The sequence below is a fragment of the Cynocephalus volans genome, chromosome 7 (genome assembly GCF_027409185.1).
Source record: "Cynocephalus volans isolate mCynVol1 chromosome 7, mCynVol1.pri, whole genome shotgun sequence".
NCBI lineage: Eukaryota > Metazoa > Chordata > Mammalia > Dermoptera > Cynocephalidae > Cynocephalus > Cynocephalus volans.
This window is the reverse complement of record NC_084466.1, coordinates 99,017,445-99,032,852: the sequence shown is the minus strand read 5'-3', so window position 1 is coordinate 99,032,852 and position 15,408 is coordinate 99,017,445. Positions and strand designations below refer to the sequence as shown.

At 38.9% G+C, this 15,408-nt stretch overlaps 1 protein-coding gene across 1 annotated transcript; it reads right to left on the bottom strand.

The window, feature by feature from the left end:
• Window positions 1–1,132: 1,132 nt before the first annotated feature.
• On the bottom strand, window positions 1,133–15,337 carry SAR1A (secretion associated Ras related GTPase 1A). The gene is made up of 7 exons (XM_063103221.1): window positions 15,243–15,337; window positions 11,760–11,833; window positions 11,514–11,633; window positions 11,020–11,085; window positions 8,006–8,109; window positions 5,023–5,154; window positions 1,133–3,583 (listed from the first exon to the last, which is right to left on the bottom strand). The coding sequence occupies exons 2-7, from the start codon at window positions 11,815–11,817 to the stop codon at window positions 3,467–3,469; spliced, it is 597 nt and encodes a 198-aa protein (XP_062959291.1). The 5' UTR covers window positions 11,818–11,833; window positions 15,243–15,337; the 3' UTR covers window positions 1,133–3,466.
• Between the last annotated feature and the right edge of the window lie 71 nt (window positions 15,338–15,408).

The window sequence follows — 15,408 nt, the reverse complement described above, 5'->3', positions numbered from 1 at the left end:
TACATAACCTGTCTGAATTGTTTGAATAAAATTAACTCTGCTTGGTTAATTTTTATCCCAGCACAACACAATGCTGCTCCCAATCCTCCCAGTGCCACAAACCTGTTTCAAAGGGAAATGATTGTCCACGATAATATGAGGCAGGACTGAAATTAAGCAGTCTTCCCATAGCAGGTACTGTCTTCTTTTGGTTCTGTGACACAGAAGATGGCTTGATCATAGCAAAATCTCTTAAGTATTCCAACTTCCTAGCAATTAAGAATTTCCCTCTCTGGAGTCCAGTGATTCTCCCTTAATGACGCTCATTTCTCCAGCATGAACTGTTATGCATCAGGTTTTTCTGTGTTTACAGCAGACTGCAGTACAGAGAAGTCCCAAGTCACACCCAACAGCAGTCATGGTGAGACCCCTTAAGTGCTAGGCTCTTGACTCAGCCTTTTTAATATTCATGTTCCACTCTGCTTCAAACCCATTTACCCACAGACCCCATGGCACCCTTTCATTTAATAGGGACAACAGGACACCTCCATTAACTTAATACTTGGCTTATAAGAACCTGTTGCATCAGTTGGTGAGATCACAGTGTTATAACACCAAGGTCAAGGGTTCGGATCCCCATTCCAGCCAGCCACCAAAAAAACAAAGCCATTGCATTTTGTTTCCCATTCTATTTGTCCCCAAACTTCTGAATCCAATGTGGGGTCTTCTAAAAGCAAGGCTTCCTACAAGCTTAGTAAATGCACAAGCATAGATTCCCTCCCTTATCTTGCCAAATGTAGCATTCAATTGATTTCCTCCAATTTTGTGTAAAATGATGAGTAAAACACACCTAAACTGGACCCAGTCCTTGTGAGCACATAAACAAGATTTTGCTCAAACATCTGCCATCCCCATGCTGTTGCAGAGATGACCAAAACCCTGGATCCATAGCATGTTCCAGGGGTTCTCAAATGGTATTAAATTTATTACCTCTAGTAGCCCAGCCTCCCCCCACCCCCCACAGCAAAATTAATGTCTCTCACATCCACCCTAAACACTTTGTCTTATATGTAGGGAAGAACTTTTGTCTCCCCTCAACCCAAACAAACGACATTGTATATTCAAACTCAGAATAAACCAATAAAAAAAGAAATAACAAGTTTAACTTTTTATTAAAATGCTTAGGATACAGACTTTTTTTTGTAAATGACTTTTACTTTTCCTGAAATAGGACATATGTGCACTCTGACAAGACAGAATGAAAAGTCTCAATTCATGGGAGTTCCTGTACAAGGCTCTGATCCTCTGTTTGGAGCTGAGCTCCTCACAGCAGCTTCTTTCAACTATCTTATTATAGGAATGGTGTTCTGTGGGGCAAGAAATAGACTGGTGCTACTTGACTTTTCAATTCCCTCTTTCTCCAGTGGCCAAAATAAACCACTTTCACAAAGAGCTGCCCTATGTAGAACCCACAGTTTTCTAGCTTGCTACAAAGTGATTAGGGACAAATAGGAAAAAAACAAAAACAAGAAAACTAACACTGAAATAATCATACTCCTCATGTCTCTGGATAGAGAAGTATGGGTAACCTTTAGCCCAAGGAAATAAGAACTATGCAAGTTAACTACTTAGTTCATTCACCGCTAGCTAGATTTGTTCACTTAAGGCTTTAACCCCTTTCCAAACCAACAATTTTGTCTTAATCCAGCTATGCTTGCTAATAAATGAAATGCACGTACTTCCTAGACTTACACTTCACACAGCCTCTGCATTTGGTACCTGGCAGTGAAAAAAGTATATTTTCCCAACAGGTCAGTACTAAACTAAGAATGAGAAATCCAACTAAAGAACAATACTCTCACACCCCAGGAATATGTTATCCACACTTTTCCTACCCTCACACTAGAAGGAATCCACTTGATTTAGTTCAATCCTCTGCAAAAAAGCATCATTATCATCACATTTTTCAATTTTGAGGAAACTACCTCTAATCTTTAATTAAAGGAAAAATGAATAAACATATCCTCCTGTCTTAAAACCATCTCCTTTCATCTTTTCATCTTTTACTACAAGGGTAAAATATAGGTTAAGATCATGAAAATCCAATTTCACACGTGGCACTAAGAAAATGGAATGCTGTAAAAATAATCATCATCACACAAGTGGGGATGCGGATGCTTTTATACTGGGTGTTTACTGACAATAAGTGATGCTTCCTCCAAAGGAACAGCTCTACGGAAAGTTCTTGGGTTAGTGTTTTCCCCAGCTTATTATTTCTGGAATGGAGAAAGGCAATTTCATAACAAAAAAAATCTGGAAAAGTTATAGATGTTAACCTTTACTTACACACCAACAAAATAGATAACCCATAAGGAGAAAAGATGTAAGAAAAAGAACTCATCAACAGCCCAACAAAGAGACCAAATTCTGCAAGTGGAAATTTTATAGCTCACTGATTAAATCTTTCCTAGATTCAAAGAAGTCCTATAATACCAGGTTTTTAAGTCCTCAACTCACAGAATTAAGAGCCTTTAAGCTGTTAACTTTGTCTTCTGTCCTCCTATTCAGAAAATTTTCCCCCTTGAATCTGTGCAAAAGTAACTGAGACACACCTGTAGCATGTGACAACATGAGATGCAAAAGTTACTTTTTGTAACTGAAAATGAAAAAGGAAGGTGTTATAGAGAGAACTGCAATTTCACATCAGTATAAAAGCAAAGACTGGCTGAAATTTGTAACTTTACAAGTAAAAAAAATAACAATAACCCACTCTATAATGAACTCCTCCACAGTGAACAGTCTGCTCCACATTCCATGAGGAGGAATGACCCTAGCTTACCACAGTAGAAACCTGCTGCAACTGTGAGGCCAGGGTTCTGCCCCTTTTCTAGTTCTCTGTGCACAAGGTGATGCCACTTACTATAGAGACAAGGGAGCTCAGGGGAGCTTCTCTCACCAACCTGCTAACCCAGCAGGAATAAATTCACCCAGCTGAGCTCTGGCCTCCCATGTTTATCTGTTCATAATTTTAGGAAGTATCTAAATGCCATTTACTAGTTTTTAAAAAAAAAATAGAAAACTCTGGACCAAGTAAATTGTGAACTCAAAAGGTTAGGATGGATACCAATTATGTTAACAATACTTTCTTTAAAAAATAGAATCACTTTCTTTTGAAATCAACCACAGTGGTGAGACGTGTTTTTCTTTTCAGGTAGCCCATGATGGCACACAGCTTTTCCAGGCAAATCCTGCCAGCTTCCAAGTTCCGGGATACTGACCTGCACCAGCACGTGGGGCAGCATTACCTCCCAACAGTGTGAAGAGCACATGTCACCACTGGGCGATGAGAGAGTTGACAGAGACTCTTGGCTTCTCAATGCCAGACACGGTTGGAGAGCTTTCCTTGTTCTATTAGAAAAGTTCATGAGGAAGCTGTGAATAGGATCAGTCCAGAGAAGTAAAACTCTTTATTTTCACTGTCCAAACATCAGTCAATATACTGGGAGAGCCAGCGGAAGCCCTCACCATAGCCTTGCCTCTTGAGCACACTGCACATGAACACTTCCATGGGGCGGGCATTCAGCTCCTTCAGGGTCACATTCCCCTAAGTGAGGCAAAACCAGAAAAGGCCTGTTAGCAACTCCATGGTGGAAAAGCTTGAAAGGGTGATCACTGAAATTAGTTTCTCCATTCCTTAAGAGCAAACCTATGTATGCATTACAGAAATGATATCAAAGCCATAAGATGCCTTTCTCAGGGATTCTTCCTTTAAGGATAAGGATAGAATAGTCAGCACAGTTCTATTCCCAGCTTCCTCCCTCCCCACCAAGAGCATTTGCTTTGAACACACAACATTCATCTGGAAAGTTACTGGCAGCAAATCAACAAAGCGCCCCTGGGACCCATGGAACCAACATGCCCTTTGACAGACAAAAGAGGTATGGGACTGTTTAGAAGTAAGGATTTTCTCATTAACATATGCATTCAGAAATAAACACTGATAACAGGTTGTATCAAGAAAATTAAAAATTCGTGTGTACAGAACTCATGCAGAAGAGAGGAAACTAGGGCCAGCCCGTGGCTCACTTGGGAAAGTGTGGTGCTGATAACACCAAGGCCATGGGTTCGGATCCTATATAGGGATGGCCAGTTCGCTCACTTGGGAGAGCCTGGGGCTGACAACACCAAGTAAAGGGTTAAGATCCCCTTACCGGTCATCTTTAAAAAAAAAAAAAAAAAAAAAAAGAAGAGACAAAACTAAATGAACTGAAGAAAGGATTTCTAGAAACACATAACCAAGAAGAGGCAAGACTAAGGAAATATGTTTAAAAAAAAAAAAAAAAAGTTATCACAGATCACAGAAAAGGAAGATTTGAAAAAAATAAAATACACCAAAACCCTCAAGCTGAAGAGATCAGGACTCCTGTCTAATTATATCTGATCTAGATTTTCTCTTTCACAAGCCTACTTTCCCACAACAGAATCCTCATTCCAACTGGAGACAGTATAACCTACTGATCTGGAAGACTCTAGTTTTATTTCTGGTTTTATCAACTGACTTGCTGTGTGGATCTGAAGAAATCACTCTTTCTGTTTCCTCATCTGCAAAATGAGGATAACAGTCCTACCTCTCTCAGCAAAGAACACTGAGGATAGTCAAAAGCTTTGATTTCAATACTGGCAAAGTGATATAAATGATTACTCTTCATAACCTGAAATCTCCAGTCAAAAAAACCTGATTTCTGACTAAGAAAGACTCTTTCAAAAGACATTTTTCAGAATCAGATTTGAAAGATAATCAGAAAAATTTTAAAAGAGCAAGTTTCTCTTTTCCACTATTTCCTCCTTCCTCAAATACCTGAGGAACGTATCCTATTAGAAAATGGTTAAGGAAAGAACATGCTCCTGCTTTCAGAAAGCTGACAAAATACCCATCATAAAACAAATCCTAAGACTATTTAAACTTTTGAAAGAAAAGCAAAGCATCAATGCTTTAAAAGTTGTGAATGTTCTTTATATGTCCCCTGAAGATTTTTGTCATACCTTTCCTGTGGTCTGTCCATAAAGCCCAAATATCTCACGAAGTTTTTCTTCACTGATTGCATCTGTTCTGTCAATTTTGTTACCCAAGATAAGGATTGGCACATTGGATATTGTTTCATCAGTCATTAAAGCCTAAAGATGAGATTAAAAAAAAAAAATGCTAAGTGAGGAATTCATGAAAGCCCAAGAAATAATGAAAACTTTCACTTCACTGGTCTTGTAAGGCATTAAATATAAAGTGAAAATATGATCTTCTTTATATCTGAGTGATTTAAAGGTTCATCTTGACATTATATAACACCCTTGACATTAGGTAAAAATCCACTAACTGCCTCAAAACAATTGTATCTTAAGGCTGTCTATTTACAAGGCAGCAGAACTGCCCCAACTTTAACTCTGAGCTACTTCACTCAACCACAAACCATCCTCCCGAGGATATCTACTCAGCACATTCCTAGATGAATGAATGCTCTGGCTAGAGAGCCTCAAAGATGGCTAGAGCAACTCACTAAGTATTCTCTGAGTGCCCAATGTGTGTAAAGCACTATGTCAGGCACTGAGAGGCACACAAAAGAAAGGGTGGAACACATCCCTGTCCTCAAGAAATCTTCACTATTTGTTCATATATATGTTAACAAAGGTAAGAACAAAAAGAAGTGACTGATTGAGTGTCACAATGAATGGAGACAGAACATTAATACTAAAACAAGTTCAGGAAAATAAAATGGCAATTCTGGCTTTGAGGAGAATCTTAAGAAAAATATGACACCTATACTGAGCTCAAAAGGAAGGGCAGGATTTGGATAGATGGAAAGTTGAAGGAAGAATACAAGCAATGCCTCTGCAGTAAGATAAGATTTCAAGAAGCCACATGGAGTACTACTTGGTTGGATTAAAGCATTAATACTGACATGCAGTGACAGAGTAAATGGGATGGGAAGGGATGACCCACAATACGGTGCCACTCTAACAAGTTAGCTGCAATAGATTCTAAAGACCACAAATCTGGAAGTTAGTGAATAAAATCTGTACTTTCAGTACAAAAACTTCACAAATAGTATCTAACTGTGGTGCTCATGTAAGAGGTGATGATCTTGTAGCAGTATATAATGAACAGTCCAGGAGGCATTTTGGAGAAAGTACTGAAGAGACCAATGTCTACATGATAAAACAGACAAAAGAGGAGGCAAAGCTGTAACAGATTACAAGTCTGGACATCTAGTTCTCATCAAAAGAAAAGCAGAGTGGAAGGAATAAAGGGGAACATGCTTTGGCCATCTTGAATTCCAGGAAATGTTAGATAAAATTAGAGTGAGGATGTCATTCATTCATTAAGCACTGACGAAATGCCTCAACGTGTCTGATGCTTTGCTAGGTGCAGGGATTTCACAAAGAAATAAGACAAGGTCCCTACCATATAAGTTTATAGTCTGGTGGGAGAGGCCTATAAGAGTATCAGTAAAGACAAAAGACAATGGTAAGGTGGGAAGGGTAATACAGTCTGAGAGGTCAGGGAGAGCTTCCCAGAAGTGGTTATATCTGAGATCTACATTTAAAAATTTACCAGCAAAAAGGTGGGGGGGTGAGGGTGGCTTACAGGTGAGGAAGTCAGGCAGGGATAGCTACTTGTGCATATACAAGGAAGGACAAGATGTTCTCTATTTTTGGAATGTAGTTCAATGTAGGCAGTAGGAAGAAAGGAAGCTAGAGAAGTAAACAGAGGGAGGATCATGAAAGATCTATGTGCTATGTAAAAGATCTGTGGATTTTACCCTGAAAGTGATAGAGAGCTATTAAAGGATATTAAGTAGGACAATGACAAATCTGAGAAAGTTCTTTCTGGTATTACAGTGCATGGCAGGGTGGTGGTAGAATCTACAGTAATTCACAGGTTTCCAGACTGGATGTCCAGGTAGGTGGTAGAGGAAGATGAACAGTTCCATTCTAGAAAAAAAGAATCAGTAGGTGTAGTTGTCTAACGGGTAGTATTATGTATAAGGCTGGAGCTCAGGAGACGTCTAGACAAGACAAATCCATTTGGGAGTCATTGACATATGAGTGGCAGATGAAGGAATGGGAGTAGAAGAGACCAGCCTGGGAGAAGGTACAGACCCTGGGAAACACCAACATTTAAGGGCTAAGCAGGGGAACAAGTGCTTGTGAAAGAGACTGAGAAGTATCAGGCAGAGAGACAGCACCAAAATCAAGAGAGTAAAGGGGAATTTAAAGAGAGAACAAGTCAGTGCCAAGAGGTCAAGTTAGGTAAGGACTGATCTTTAGGCAATTCTACATGACACCAGAGCTATAGATTTGAGAAACATACCTATGAATAAACTTGAGACAGGTTTGAATTGCCAGGAACAAAAATTCAGGGAGACAGTTATAAGTCAAAGAGAAAAAAGAGATACAGGGTGATGAAGGAGGAATAACAAAGACAGTATTATAGAAACCATCAAGCCAAGAAAATACAATGCTGACAAAGGAGAAAACTTGAAGTAAGTTTTTGATAGTACCAAAGGATGCATGTGACCAAAATTGAAGACTGAGAAGAGACTGTTAAGTCTGCCAAGTCATTCAGTGGTAGGGTGGGTAGGTAAAACCTGAGAACACAGATTCAAAAATGTAAAGAACTCTAATATATCTTTCATGGTTTCACTATGCCAACACTACACAGAGTGACCATACATGAAACATGAAAGGGAACACTATTAATTACGCAAAGATAATAGCCATAAACTGAGAAGTGTCCTGAGCAGACTAGGCCATACAGTCACACTATAATATAAACAACTAAGTTAATTTATTCAAATTCAAGCTGAGTTCCCTCAGGACATTGAAAAGCAATGTCTTAGATTTTAAAACATTTTCTTCCTGCAACTAGGATTTTTACCAAATGTTAACTGAAATGATTAAGTATTGGCACTACTGAGCTGTATTCCTTAAAAGAAATAGAGGTCAAGAAAGGAAAAAAATATAAACATACATTAAGTTCAACTTTGGATTCCATGAGACGAGGATGATCTGCACAGTCCACCAGAAAGACAATCCCATTAATTGCTGGGAGATAATTTTTCCAAACTCGACGTGCTAAAAGACAAAGTTTGTAGCTGCATCAATAAAAAATGCATATTTTGAAAATGAATAACCTAATGGTCTATATACTGGGCAAATCTTGACCAGGTCTCAATAACATTAGACTCCCTATGGATTCTGCAAGTCCTGGCCAGTATTAAGTCAGTCAGAAAAGAGGATGCAAACTCATGGTCCATGAGCTGAACCTGAATTTAAAAATTTGAAACTCAGTTTCTGCTTTCTTTGAAAACCTGTGACATTTGGCAGTCTCATGACTACCAACCCACATGCCAATAATCAGCTGGAACTGAATGGTGGCTGCCCCTTTAGATGATGTCTAAGCTCTTCGGTTTGCCAAAATTTCCATTATTACTATCTTTCACCCAGTCAATTTTACTCAATTAAATAAACTGACTCAGGGCCGGCCCGTGGCTCATTTGGGAGAGTGTGGTGCTGATAACAGCAAAGCCATGGGTTTGGATCCCTATATGGGGATGGCTAGTTAGCTCACTTCGGGGAGCGTGGTGCTGACAACAACAAGTCAAGGGTTAAGATCCCCTTACCAGTCATCTTTTTAAAATAAATAAATAAATAAACTGCCTCACCCCTGGAGCCAGTTTAGTTTGCAATCTCTTTAAGTTAAAACATCAGGATATAAATTACTTGTCCATACAACTTTAGTCTCAGCTAGTGTGTGTGTGTGCTGACACACTCATCACTCAGCCCTCAGGGGGACTAGGCCTGACAGGCAGTTGAAGCCCCCAGGCCAGTTACCTCAGCCTCCCATACTTAACCCAACATGCCCTATAAATGCTATTTTTTTTTCTTTTTTTTAAAAGATGACCGGCCATCCCTATATGGGATCCAAACCCGTGGCCTTGGTGTTATCAGCACCACACTCTCCCAAGTGAGCCATGGGCCGGCCCCTAAATGCTATTTTTTAATTGTCACATGAAGTGATAAAGGGTGGGAAGTAGTGCTTTGACTATATTATAACTTCTATGCCACTCATTTCTAGTCCTTGCAGTGGGATAAATAAGGACACATCTCTATATCAGTTAATAATGGATACTTCTGAAGAGGGGGACTGGGAAGGAGAGGCTGGGAGAACTTTCACTTTGACTTTCCATATATCCATACTGAATGAGTTTGTTACATTGAGCCTGTACTGCTTTTTAAGTTAAAATTTAAAAGTTATACAAATAAAAAAGGAAACCTTCAGATGTACAACACTTTGGTAAAATGGTGGCTAGGATATTATGAAAAAGTGTTTCTGTTAAGTAAATTTTCCTTAAACAAACAAAACTAAGCTATATACATCCACACATTTCCCTTCTGACCTTAACAAAACCTGAAAGCTAAATTTATCCTACCAAATAATCTACAATTCCCAGTTCAGGTATCTAAAACCATCTGGTGTCTACTCCTCCTGCATTCTCCAGATGGTCTTGGTTCAGTGTTATCTTGTTCTGAATTTAAATTTGTAACCATGTACAAATCCTTTTGGAAGAAACATAGAAGACACTATACACCCATTCCTACCCAAATGAAAATATAAGCTCATTACAGAAAAAAAGAAAACAAGATAATTTATAATTCCTCCATCAAAACACACCCCCGTGTTAATGTTTTGCTATATTTTCTTCTAATCTTTTTTCTGTACAGGTATTTTATATTATTGTGATCATACTACATATATGATCACATTTTTTCAGGATATAAATATTAAATGAATAAAATAAATGTAATTATATGTTAATAAAATCACCAACTATAAAATTAGGCTGAACAATGAGAAATTAACAATATTCTGGTTTTTAAACTACATTTAAAAAAACTATATCAGATTCAACCTAATAAAATGTTCCAAAAGGAGACTTCTCAACTCAATTTAATAACAAATGAGTAAATCTGACAGAATCAATACTTTCTTTTCCCTACCTTCCCAAAATATTTATTCCCACATCTTAAATGTTTTACTCCTACACCTAAAGTTTTTCCAAATGTAAAATGAATGCCCATCAGATAAAGATGAACATTCTGTATATCTCTAAGACACATGCAAGACAAAGAATCTGGGAACTAAACAGACATAGCCTGAGTAAGGCAAAAAGCACTTATGAGAAGAGCAAAAAGGTATTACGTGTCCCAAATTGGTAGAGTATACAAAATAATAATTTAGATCAAAGTGGTCACTGTATTATTTTTGCAACTTTTGACAAGTTTGAAATTATTTACAAATAATAAGTTAATTTCCTACATACTTACACTCCACTGAATAAAGAATACAAAAGAGGGCTGGCTGGCTAGCTCAGTTGGTTAGAGCATGGTGCTAATAACACCAAGGTCCAGGGTTTGATCCCTATTACCAGCCAGCCACCAAAAAAAAAGAATATAAAACAGACTTGATAACTAAATATACTATGTGATATTGTACTGAAGCTGTTCAAGAGGAAAAAATGCTATACAGGGGATTACTGGGACAACCGACCAAAAAAAAGAATATATACTATAGAGCAGATCAAAATAAAACTTCCTGGTTTCATAACTATTATGATTATATAAGGGAATATTCTTATTCTAGGAAACAGGCACTAGAGTATTAAAGAGTAAAGAAGCATGATGTACTTCCACATTGTTCAGAAAAAATAAATATTCACATGTATTATAGAGAGGAGACTAATAAATCTAGGCAAAAGGTATAGGTAAATGGAGCTCTCTGTATTACGTATGCAACTTTTGACATGTTTGAAATTACTTGAAAACGATCAGTGAATAAAACAACTTCATTAAAGTAGTAAGACCCCAATCCTAAATGCAAATAATTTAAAAGGTAAAAATGATAATGCTTTAAAAGGGGGGGGGGGGCGTGTGCACAAAATGAACTATAAGTCAATACCATGCTTCCAGTGAATCATCTCTTACCTTGCTCATGCCCACCAAGATCAAAAGTTGTGAAAGTCATGCCAGCAATTGTCAGTTCTTCTGACGCTGAAAAATTGTCAAAAAAGAGGAAAGAAATAAACTTCTCCATCCAGCAAAGACCAAGTACTAGTGCTATAAGCTAACACCAATGCAAATTTAACGAAGCTTTCATCTTGTAAAGAAAAGGATGCAAGGGTGAAAATGCTCTTAAACTATTCTAAAAGCCAAAAGTTTCTCCAAAGTATCTTCTGCTGCTTAGAAGTAAATAGGAAATGTATCCTATTACAGAACCAGTAAGAACAAATAGTGACAAAAGTTCCAGAGAGTTAGATCTACCAGTATGTGACCCGAGTGTGTCCTACAGGGAACTTTTTCAAGTGAGCTGGCTTTTGGGACTTCAGTTAATAAAAGAACTGCATCAATTGGGGATTCATCCTTCAAGCCTGACATTGACCTTCAAAGATCAAAAGGTCACCTGGTATTTTCAAACCTACTCGGATGTAGTGTTGGAACATGTTGGCCCAATCTGTCATCTTTGAGCATGTGAAGAAGAGTGGTTTTGCCTGCGTTGTCCAAACCCAGAAATACAAGTTTTCCAGATTTCTTGTAGAGCCCTAAAAGAGAAAAAAGTTTTTCACATAAATTTGCTCTCTACATTCCAAAGGCTGCTTATATTTAAATTGTTGGAAAAAATGCACAAAGTTTGAAACCTATGATATATTTCAAGGAAATGGCTTTACCTAGAAACTGGAGCACACTGCTGAAGCCATTGTAGATCCATTCAAAGATGAAAGACATTATTAATGCTTACTACCTGTATAAAATATGAAAGTAGCAAACATTAGCTTTCTGAATGCCAGTACAGTTCTGGAGAAGTTAACTCTTATTCTCTTGCCCTGATGCATGTTTACAGTCTCATGTTTTTAGGCATAAGAGAATAAAGTAAAGAAAATAAACTAATCTCTTTCCCTCTGAAGACATATGGCTTTTGTACCCTGGAGGAAAGCCTATAGGATCCTCACATCTGCACCAATTCCTGGTTTCCTAATAGTCTTCAATCTATGATACTCGGACTATGAGTTAAATACTTTCCTCTTCTACTGTGTGACTCACTCCTCCAAGCAGCTGTTCATTCACATTTCCTAGATGTACCACTGCTGTCTACCAGTTAGTAACATCTCCAGAAAATCATTCTCATCAATAATCTGGATCAAAATGCCACATAGATGCATTAAGTAGAAAATAAGAACAAAAACATATTAACCTGAATGAAAAGCATATTAACCTTGTAAACAGCTCTAAAAAACAGTCATCCAAAATCCTACTGTAAGGCACAAATTGTCCTGCTCCATTTACCAATGCTATCTCTTCTTAAACAATATTTGTTTAATCCCTTTTGCAGATGAGTCTCAACTTATAAAGAGATGACATCACGAAGGGATAAGAAAAGAATCCTTTCATAATGTGATCAATTCCTGACCCATCCTACAAAGAAACAAACAAACAAAAAACTTATTTTCTTAAAATAAGAATACTCATTTAGGATATAGCAGTAGGTTCCTAAACAAGCACATATCTTAGTACTAATATTGACATCACTTTTCCTATTGTTTTCCACAGGTCAAGACAAAACAAATGATGACCCAAGGCTACTAAAAGGTCTACTACATACCTTGGTAATAAGCAAGAGGACCTCTGAGTGATTTAAGAGGGGAAGATCTAGAGACTTTAAGGTTTCTCAGAGTCAGCATTTGCTGGTCACACTGAATTTTTACCGCAATATCTCAGATTTGGCAAAGAAAAAATAAATATCCCCACTTTTACTCCTCTCCATCAGCAGTGCATCTGAACACAAGGCTTTATACTAGATGTGACCAACTGCAATCAAACAAAACTTTCATGCACAGTAACTGGTAAAAGAGTTTACCCACAAAAACCCACCGATATTCTTCACTCAAAGAATGCTAGATGAAGAGGAAACTGCCAGATTTTTATCAGGCCCGTGGCCTGACCTATAAACTTTAGGTCCTGCTTAATATTTACTTTTCATGGCTCTAAAAATGGACAGCCAAATAAAGATTGGGGATTTGGGTGGAAGTGGAAACTAAGCTTTATAAAAAGATACTAAATGAAGTTTTTTTTTTTACCTTTTTAGTAACATTCAAATATATTTTAGCAGAAAGACAGACCACATTTAGCATATTAAATAATAGTTTTGTCTGGAAACTTAGTCTGTACTTTAAGAAGTCCAATAACTTAAATACATTTACAAAGTTCCTATGCTTAAGTTCGTATTTATTATAGGTAAGTAAAAGAACAATGTGCCTTTCCTCTGCAATTCCCCCAAACCAGACATCCTATCTTACTTTTCTCAGTCTACCCCTTGGAGAGGCACTGCTCACCTCCCCTCATTAAGGTCACTCCCACTCAATATTCATTTGTACTACACTGATTTGCAGTTAATACTTTACAGACTCTGTTTAAAATTTTACAACACTTTAGCAATATTCCCAACTAAATGAATTATGGGAAGGTGACAAGTGGAAAATTCCACACTTTAAAGAATTTTTCATGGTAATTGAACTACTTCGCTTTTCCAATTTATTTTCCCTTGACATCTCTGCTTTAAAAGCCCTATAATTCTTCCCTCCAAGATGATGTATAGAAAGTGACTGATAATACTCTTCGGGTGAGTTAAAAAATAATAAAAATCCTTACTGGACCCAAAAAGTTTGGTAGTACCACTACCCAAAGTTAAGGAAATGACTCTGATGGCTTCTCTGTCCTTGAGATCTTAGTATGTGTTCCAAACTCATCAGGAGTTTTACAGTTTATACAGTACCTGCACGTACATCTCTTTTCATCCTATCAACCCTACCAGGAGGGGATCATCAGCTTCATTTAACAAGATGATGCTGACATTCCTAGGTTATCTAATTTGTCCAACATTGCTCAGCTGAAAAAGTTAACACTGCCAGGATGTAAACCCTTGTCTTTTAACACCAAAGCCAAAGCTCTTCCTATTAGCACATAAAATACAAATCCACATTACAAAATTGCTTTTTAAAAAAAAACCACAAAACTTCTTTAACCCACCAACTACATAGATGATAATCTTCAGTTTTCTTTCTTATATCTCATCACATCTTTTGGGTGGTATTTTAACTAAATTCTATTTATTTTTTATTCTTCATCCACTCTACCACCTTATAGCAAGTTAGAGTACTCTAAAATTTAAGGGCTCTAATGTACCAACAAAAACACTGCTGACATACCCAAAACGGAAACTTGCTTCAGGACTAACTGATTCAAACAAATAGAAAGGAGAAGCACGAAACTGACCATCGGCCAGTAAAAAAGTTCCGCATTACTTTTTATACATACTCAGACCAACTTTGTGACACCATTCCAGACAGATCTGGGGTAGTAGGTAGCTGGCTTTTAGCTAAGAAACTACTTAGCTGCAGTTTAAATGTCAAAGGTCAGCCCATGGCAAGTCTCCTTAAGGCCCCCGTCTCAATCTAAGCAGATGGCCTCAGGGTAAAGGAGAAAAGAGTAAAGAAGAATACTAACAGAAACAATTTAGGCCTGACCCTCGCAAGTGTGCTCCTGACCCCTCAGCTAGAATCGTGAAGAAAACACTAACCTGTGCCAAATGCACAAGAGGGAATTTTTCCGCGCTCCGAAGAGAGAGGGAAAAAGGAGGAAGTGGAAAGCGAAAACACGGGGTTCGACCCAGGACATGAGATGATAACAGAGAGCTGATGTGGGGGGAGACCTCGACTAGGAGCCTGTACACTTGATTTGAGAGGTCACACTTGCTAACCGCGGGGGGCCTGGAAAGCCTCAGTCCTTAAGTCTGTAAAACAAGGCTCCCGCGGGTTTCACGGAGGGCTGTGAAGCTCATCCGAAACAGGGGACGCGAAGCCGTTTCGTTAACGGGGGTGCACAGTACATCCGAGATAACTGTTATGTGGCCCAGAAACTGCAAGACCCCCGAACGGAATGCAGGTGGGCTCCATACCCCAGAGACAGGCAGGGGACGGAGGTGACACGGCCGAGTCGGCTGGTCCCCGCCCAGAACCGGCCTCGCAGCCCCACAGAACCGCCTGCGTGTCACTTCCCCCACCCCCAGCACAACCGGGGCCGGCCTCCGCCCCGACCCTCCCCACCACCCATCCCAGCCCCCGGCTCCCTCCCGCTGCCGCGGCCCCCAGACTCACGGCCCTAGGGGCTCCACCGGAGGCGGAGAGGGGCTCTAAACCTCCCTCAGAGAACACCGACCAGCAACACCAGAGACCGCCAGCTACTCGCCGGATGTACGTCACACCCCCTCCCCCGGACTTCCGGGCGCGTGCTTGCCCCGCCCCTTCGTTAGCGCCACGCCAC

Excerpts from the sequence above, each read along its gene's own strand:
- SAR1A (XM_063103221.1), bottom strand. The coding sequence starts at position 11,817 with ATGTCTTTCATCTTTGAATGGATCTACAATGGCTTCAGCAGTGTGCTC. Across the intron at positions 8,110-11,019 it reads TCTTGGTGGGCATGAGCAAG|CACGTCGAGTTTGGAAAAAT; the intron begins GTAAGAGATGAT and ends TTTGTCTTTTAG. Across the intron at positions 3,584-5,022 it reads ATGGACAGACCACAGGAAAG|GGGAATGTGACCCTGAAGGA; the intron begins GTATGACAAAAA and ends TGCCTCACTTAG.